This window comes from Monodelphis domestica, chromosome 2, assembly GCF_027887165.1.
Source record: "Monodelphis domestica isolate mMonDom1 chromosome 2, mMonDom1.pri, whole genome shotgun sequence".
Lineage (NCBI taxonomy): Eukaryota > Metazoa > Chordata > Mammalia > Didelphimorphia > Didelphidae > Monodelphis > Monodelphis domestica.
The window spans coordinates 195,817,710-195,824,875 of record NC_077228.1 but is presented as its reverse complement, the minus strand read 5'-3'; the positions used below and the strand labels follow the sequence as shown (position 1 = coordinate 195,824,875).

The 7,166-nt window shown below is 37.9% G+C and overlaps 1 protein-coding gene across 1 annotated transcript; it reads left to right on the top strand.

Moving 5' to 3' along the window:
- Nucleotides 1-4,760: 4,760 nt before the first annotated feature.
- On the top strand, nt 4,761-5,948 carry LOC103098863 (keratin-associated protein 4-2-like). The gene has a single exon (XM_007482224.3). It carries the CDS (start codon nt 4,857-4,859, stop codon nt 5,520-5,522), a length of 666 nt encoding a protein of 221 aa, XP_007482286.2. The 5' UTR covers nt 4,761-4,856; the 3' UTR covers nt 5,523-5,948.
- The last annotated feature ends 1,218 nt before the right edge of the window (nt 5,949-7,166 follow it).

Below are 7,166 nucleotides of genomic sequence, written 5' to 3'. Positions count from 1 at the left end.
TTTAGTTAAATTTAATTGATTCAATTAATAAAAATTTATTTTCTTTTCCTCCCATCTCCCTTTCCCATTGCAAGAAAAAGGAAAGTCTTATTACAAATATGCATCATTGAACAAAACAAATTCCTTCATTATCATATCAAAAATATATATGACAGGTTGTTTATCTTCATTTGTATTTTTAATGCTTAGCACAGTGCATGACACATAGGAAGCTTTGTTAACTGAGTGCTAGACTGCCAGAAATTGTATATACTGCTATTGAGCATATGTAATTATTGAAATGACCAGATCTTCTTGGGAGTGAAGTTCTGGAAAAGAAATATGCTCCTTGATGAATACAAAGGAGAATGTCTGGCTAAATGCATGTTTTTTATTTTATTTTATGAAAGTCTATTTGGATTGTGTGAGTGTAAGGAGGTAGCAATTCTGTGCCTTATAATACTCTCAAGTTAATCCCCCCTTTTACTAATACCATGATGTCTTTCATGTTAATGTCTTAGTCATCTAGTATTAGGTTACAATTCATAGTAGCTTCTCTGAAGAAAAACTGATAAGTCTGATGAATTGCATCTGATGAAAAATACATTTGTCCAGGAATTGAGAAAAAATATATATAAAGACTAGTCAAACTTTTTTAATGCAAGCATTAATTTTTATTTGAAAAGTGACAGACAATAAGACAAGAGAATCACTAATTACAAATCCAGAAAAGAGAGAGTTGGAAACCCAAATCTAAAAAGTCTCAGAGGGAGATAGTTGTTTTTTTAGTAAATGCAATAGGAAACTTCTCAATCAGGTTTTTGAAGAATTTGGAATTTGAGGAATCCCAGGATCAAAAGCATGAAATTTGGTGTATTTTCTAAGTTTTTAGATTGTATGAATTCACAGTAAACTCATCACTAAATTCCTATGAAGAGAAAAAAGACCAATAAGGAGGTCATTTTGATGGAGTTTAGAAACTTAATAAACAACTGGGATTTAGGTTCCAAATTAGGGTAAGAGGATTCAGCTCATCATTGAAGTTTGTCATATGGATGAATGCAAGAAAGGAATTCATGATTCTCTTGAGGAGATAGGTGATGGTGAGCAAATGTGGCCAAATTTCAACCCTCACTCAGCAGCAGGAGGACCCACAACAAGCTGGACGGAAGCAGGTGGTTCTCCAACAGGTGGTCTGGCAGCATGTGGGGCAACAGCATGGCTGACAGCAGCATGGCTGACAGCAGCTAGACACACAGCAACTTGGGCGAAAGCAAGGTTGGCAGCAGCTAGAAATACAGCAGGTGGGGAGGCAGCAGGGCTGGCAGCAGCTAGGGTGACAGCATCTAGTTATGCAGCAGGTAGGGCAGCAGCAGCAGGGCTGACAGCAGCTGGACCCACAGCAGCTGGGGTGACAGCAAGGCTGGCAACAGCTAGTCACACAGCAAGGCTGGAAGCATGTAGAGCCACAGGAGCTGACCATGGTATTGGTGGGTTGAGCTTCTGAGTTTGCTTCCAGGTAAATGAGTTACTTGAGTTTGAAAGTTCCCTGCCCCCAGAGGCATCTTATATACCTTCCTGAGTGATGGCTGTCATCAAGAAGAACCTACTTCCTTGTTATTATTTAGCAAGATGGAAAACTAATGTTCTAAATGAAACAGTGATATTTTCATCCTAGTATTCCAAAGAGAATCCAATGTATTTCCTTTCTTTCCATATTAGCATTTCTTTAATCTGCTCATCTAAATTCATTCCCTATACTTCTTCCTCAACTTTGGAGACAATGGTCATGAATCATGTGATAGTAAGACATGGGGTCCTCCATGTGTCACCTTCTCCAATCTTGATGTTACAACCACACTCTCCTTGGGAAATGGTCATAGGGGAAGAGGGAAATCACTGTGATAATAAAAGACTACTTCAGCAATTTGGAATGCAGTGCCAAGAAAAGAAGGATAAGGGTCACTGGTGAATGATGGGGAAGACTATGGTGCTAAGTGTGATCTAGAAGCTATATATCTGTTTAGACCTAGAAGCTATAGATTACATTTAAGATTGCATTAGTTTTTTTTAATTACCATATCACACTATTTACTCATATTTCATAGATTTGAGGAATAGAAAAGTTAATGCTTCACTGCATCCTGCCTTAGTACATGGCACATGAGACCATATTTCAATTATAATGTTCCTTTTAGAGAACCACACTTTGGGAAAGATATTGATAATCCAAGGAACATTCAGAGGAGGACAACAAAAATTGTGAAGAACATTGAATTCACACAATGCAAGCAATATGAGGTAGGTTATGCATATATTATCATATAATACACATTTTTCTATTTGTCATATTGTAAAACAATACACATGTTGCTTACACTAGAGAAAAATTCATGGAGGAAATAATGTTAAGAATGGTATATTTCAATCTGCATTCACACTTCATCTATCCCTTCTTTGGCAATGGATATACTTTTTCATCATGAGTCCTTTGGAGTTGTCCTAGATGCTTGCCTTATTGATAATAGCTTATTTGGAGGTAGCTTGGTGGCTCAGTAGATTGAGGAGGTTCAAGGTTCAAATTTGGCCTCAAACACTTCCTGGTTGTGTCATTTAGCCACCATTGCCTAGGCCTTACCACTCTTCTGCTTTGGAATCAACACACAGCATTGGAAAGTAAGGGTTTAAAAGAAAAGATAATTGTTAATTTATTCACAGATGATCATATATTATTGTTGTTACTGTGTACAGCATTGTCCTCATTCTATCCACTTTACATTGTATCACACTATATAAGCCTTCCCATATTTTTTCTGATCATGTTTGTAATTACTTATGGCACAATAATATTTTATTACAATCATATACCTCAACTTGTTGAGCCTATTAATGGATATCTCTTCGGTTTCCAATCACACAAAAAGCTGCTATAAATATTTTTGTCCAAATAGATCCTTTCCCATTCCCTTTAATCCTTTATGATACAGACATAGTAGTTATATTTCTGGGTCAAAGGGTATGTACCATTTTATGGATCTTTGGATATGGTTCAAAATTGCTCACCAGAATGATTCTATCAGTTCAAAGCTCTGCTAACAGAATTAATATCCCAATTTTTCCATATCCCTTCAAATGTTTATCATTTTCCTTTCTTTGATACTAGATTTCCACTGATGCCTTCATTAACTCTCAGACAAGACCAAGGACTAGCCATGTGTTTGGCCACCTTTCCAACTCCACACTGGCCATCATTCCAAGAATCAATTTAATGTTGGTCCCAGTGCAGAACCAATCAGACCTACCTATGGGTACTTCAAATATTCTTTAAACTGTTATGCTCAACATGACCTCAGGATTTCACTAATTTCTGCCTTAACCAAAGATAGAACCAGGGACTGTACATCATCTCTGTTCATGTCTATTAAGTCCCAAATCTCTTTTACTTCTTTCTCCAGTGACCCCCTATTACATCCAGGAGCAAATGCAAAATCTTCCTTTTGATCAGAGGAAATAAGAAGACCTTCACAACTTCCTTACTTCCTATTTTCTAATCTTTTTATAATCTCATATTTAGAGATTAAATACTTCAAACTTGACTTGAAGTATGAATCTCTTTTACAATATTCCCAAATGGCCATCTAGTTTAAAGATCTCTAGTGATAATGTCCTTATTAAATATACCTAAATAATATGAAGTTCTGCCTAAAGTTGAGCTAAAATCTACTGAAGGAAGAAGGGAACATGATACTTGGATCTAATTTCCAGCTCTTTTTGAAAGAATGAAAGGATTTAGAGTTCAAAGGTATGTAAAGATCATAAAGTCCAAACATTTAATATTACAGATTAAGAAACTGAGACCTGGAGAGGTTATATAACCCAAAAAGCTGAATAACTTGGTCAAGATCACAAAGACTGTTAAGAAGCAGAGTTGGATTCAAAGCAAATTTTTCTGATTCCAAATTCTGAATTATTTTGATGCCACAAATAGTATAATCAAATTGTTTTTCCTTCCTGCTTCAATGAGCCAATATGTACAATTTATAACAGGCAAAGTACTATGTGAGGCTTGGCTCTCAAGACTGTGAAAATATCTGGGCCAGTGAACTACTGACATTTATCCCCAAAGGAAATTGTAGGCTTGGAACTTGAAGAAATCATTTCATTCTGATTATATCATCTGTTGGGACACTATTACCTCTTCTTTGTTCTTATTTTCTTCAGATTTTGACAGACAGAAACTCTACCTCAACTCTTACCTCTAGAAAGACACAATTCCCCATTTCTCTCTCTACAAAGTAAGATGATACACAAGATACTAGAATACTGGAAAAATCTACCCTAAACAAATAAAATCAAAATAACCCAAACAAAATGAACTTCAAGATGGCACAGAAAAAACAAAAATGATAGGTCTCAGATTAGTGGCCATAATAGAAATGAAGGAAGGGATGGGGCCAACTTCTTTTGGTATATTTCCAGAGGCAAAGAATGGTTTAAGAAAGGTCATTATCAAACTACCAGGTGACACAATCTAGTCTAAAAGGGAAAAAAGCTCAATTAATGGGTGATTTATAGAATATTCACAAAGGAGATGAAAAATAAAGGTGATTCAGAAGGGAAAAAAACAGATTATAAGGATATATCCTCCTTCATTAAGGAAAGAGAATGGCTTTTTTTTAAAAGTTCCAGGAAGTAAAGTTAAATAATTTGTTCAATTAATTTCAATTAATATAAACAATGAGGAAGGAACAGTACCCAACTAATTGTCAACAACTGCTACAGGTAGGTATAAAAGATACCCATGGAACAATGAGACTTGCAGACTCAAGAAACACACTATCCTTGAGACAAATTCAAAACCTCAAACTACCAATACCATGGTCAACTCCTGTTGTGGTTCCACCTGCGGTGGCCAAGGCTGCTGTACCCCCTGTTGCTGCCAGCCCTGCTGCCACCCATGCTGCTGCCAGACTACCTGCTGTAGAACCACCTGCTGCCGCCCAAGCTGCTGTGTGTCCAGCTGCTGCCAACCCTGTTGCCGCCCAAGCTGCTGTGTGTCCAGCTGTTGCCAGCCCTGCTGCCGCCCAAGCTGCTGCCAGACCACCTGTTGCAGAACCACCTGCTGCCGGCCAACCTGCTATGTGTCTAGCTGCTGCCAGCCCTGCTGTCGCCCAAGTTGCTGTGTGTCCAGCTGCTGCCAACCTTGCTGCCGCCCAAGCTGCTGTGTGTCCAGCTGCTGCCAACCTTGCTGCCGCCCAAGCTGCTGTGTGTCCAGCTGCTGCCAACCTTGCTGCCGCCCAAGCTGCTGTGTGTCCAGCTGCTGCCAACCTTGCTGCCGTCCCATCTGCTGCCAGACCACCTGTTGCAGAACCATCTGCTGCCGCCCAAGCTGCTGTGTATCCAGCTGCTGTCAACCTTGCTGCCGCCCAAGCTGCTGTGTGTCCAGCTGCTGCCAACCTTGCTGCCATCCCATCTGCTGCCAGACCACCTGTTGCAGAAATACCTGCTGCCGCCCAGCCTGCTGTGGCTCCTGCTGTTGCTGAGTCATGACTCAATCATCAATGCCCAGATTTTAATCACTCCTTTTCCAATCAGTAGACTAGTTTCTTCATATCAGTTACTACCAGCTATGCTAAATTCTGACAGTGAATATGGTCTGAGCATTATGAACCAACCAAACTTTGCATCCACAGCAATGGTGTAGCCAGTAAACTGACTTTAACTTGAATTGTCATTCTTTCAATTCCTTCCTTCTCCTAGGGGCAATAGCTGTGGCTGGAGAAAGCAGGAATCTATTAAGCAAGGAGGCCAGCATGCCAATTCCAAGGATCCACTAAACTAACATTTGAAACTTGTTTTAAATTCATGATTTGGGAGTTAGATGCTTCACATTCTCAAGTTGATAATATCCCCCATTTTACCTTGATTCTTACAGATATTTTCTCTTTTGTTCCTTAATAAAAATCTACTTGCTTAGCATCTAAACATATTTTTATCTCTTGTGTCTCTTTTTTCAGGGTCTTTGTAATCAATTTCAAGCCAAGTTTTATTTTTATGCACATTCAAGAAAGTATGATTAAATTGTGAAATCTGACACTGGCTTAAAACTGCACAATTGATCACTTTACTTCTATACAGCCCATCAAAGGAAAAGGTGGCAGTATCAAAATAACTGAGAAGTCATCTTCATACCAGCTTCTACTTGCTAGGTTCTTTACTAATATGGAGTGTAGGGCTTAAATTTAATATTCAATACTCCAAATATTATATTTAATACTATTTATTAAAATCAACTTAGAGCAAAGGGAAAGTAAATCCAGAGAAAACTGAGCTGTTCCTTAGCTCCATGTGATTTCAGGCAGAGAAAGGGCATTGGTGGCTAAAAGGAAACTAAAACTTCAATTCAACTTGATGACATGCATACAGGAAAAGGAAAAGGGGATTGTGGGGGTTGCAGTCCCCAGGGTTCAAGATTCAAATCAATATAGGAGTATATACATTATGGCCTCTGAAGTCCTTTCCACTCTAGTTGTGTTGTCTTATGATTATTTCATTGCAAATAAGTGCCAAATTTGAGTCAGGAAATTCTGAGTTCTAATCCAGTCTCAGATACTGACAAGTTCTGCAATCCTTGCAAAGTCACTCAATCTTTCTCAACCTCAGTTTCTTCAGTGATAAAGTGGGGATAATAATGACATCTTTAGGGTATTGTTGTGAGGATAAAAGAAATTAATATACATAAAAATGTATACATTTTATTTTTAAACTTTTTTATTTAGTTTTATTTTTCATTTTAAATATATTTTTCTTATTTCCATATTTCATTTTCTTTTTCTTCCCTCTTCCCTCCCCCTCCCAGATCCTATAAGCACTTCTACTGGTTTATACAAATGTTATCACTTATACTTATTTCCATATTATCCATTTTTGCAGTAGAGCAATCTTTTAAAACCAAAACCTCAAATCATATATCCATATAAACAAATAAAAAGTCATTTGTTTTTCTTCTGTGTTTCTACTCCTACAGTTCGTTCTCTTGATATGGATGGAATTCTTTCTGATAACTTCCTCAGAATTGTCTTGTATAAGGAATAATAAAGTGGAAGAATTCCATGGGAACTGGAATGAGCTCCAGGAATTGATGCAGAGTGAAAGTAGCAGAATCAGGAGAACATTGTACACAGAGA

Excerpts from the sequence above, each read along its gene's own strand:
- LOC103098863 (XM_007482224.3), top strand. The coding sequence starts at position 4,857 with ATGGTCAACTCCTGTTGTGGTTCCACCTGCGGTGGCCAAGGCTGCTGT.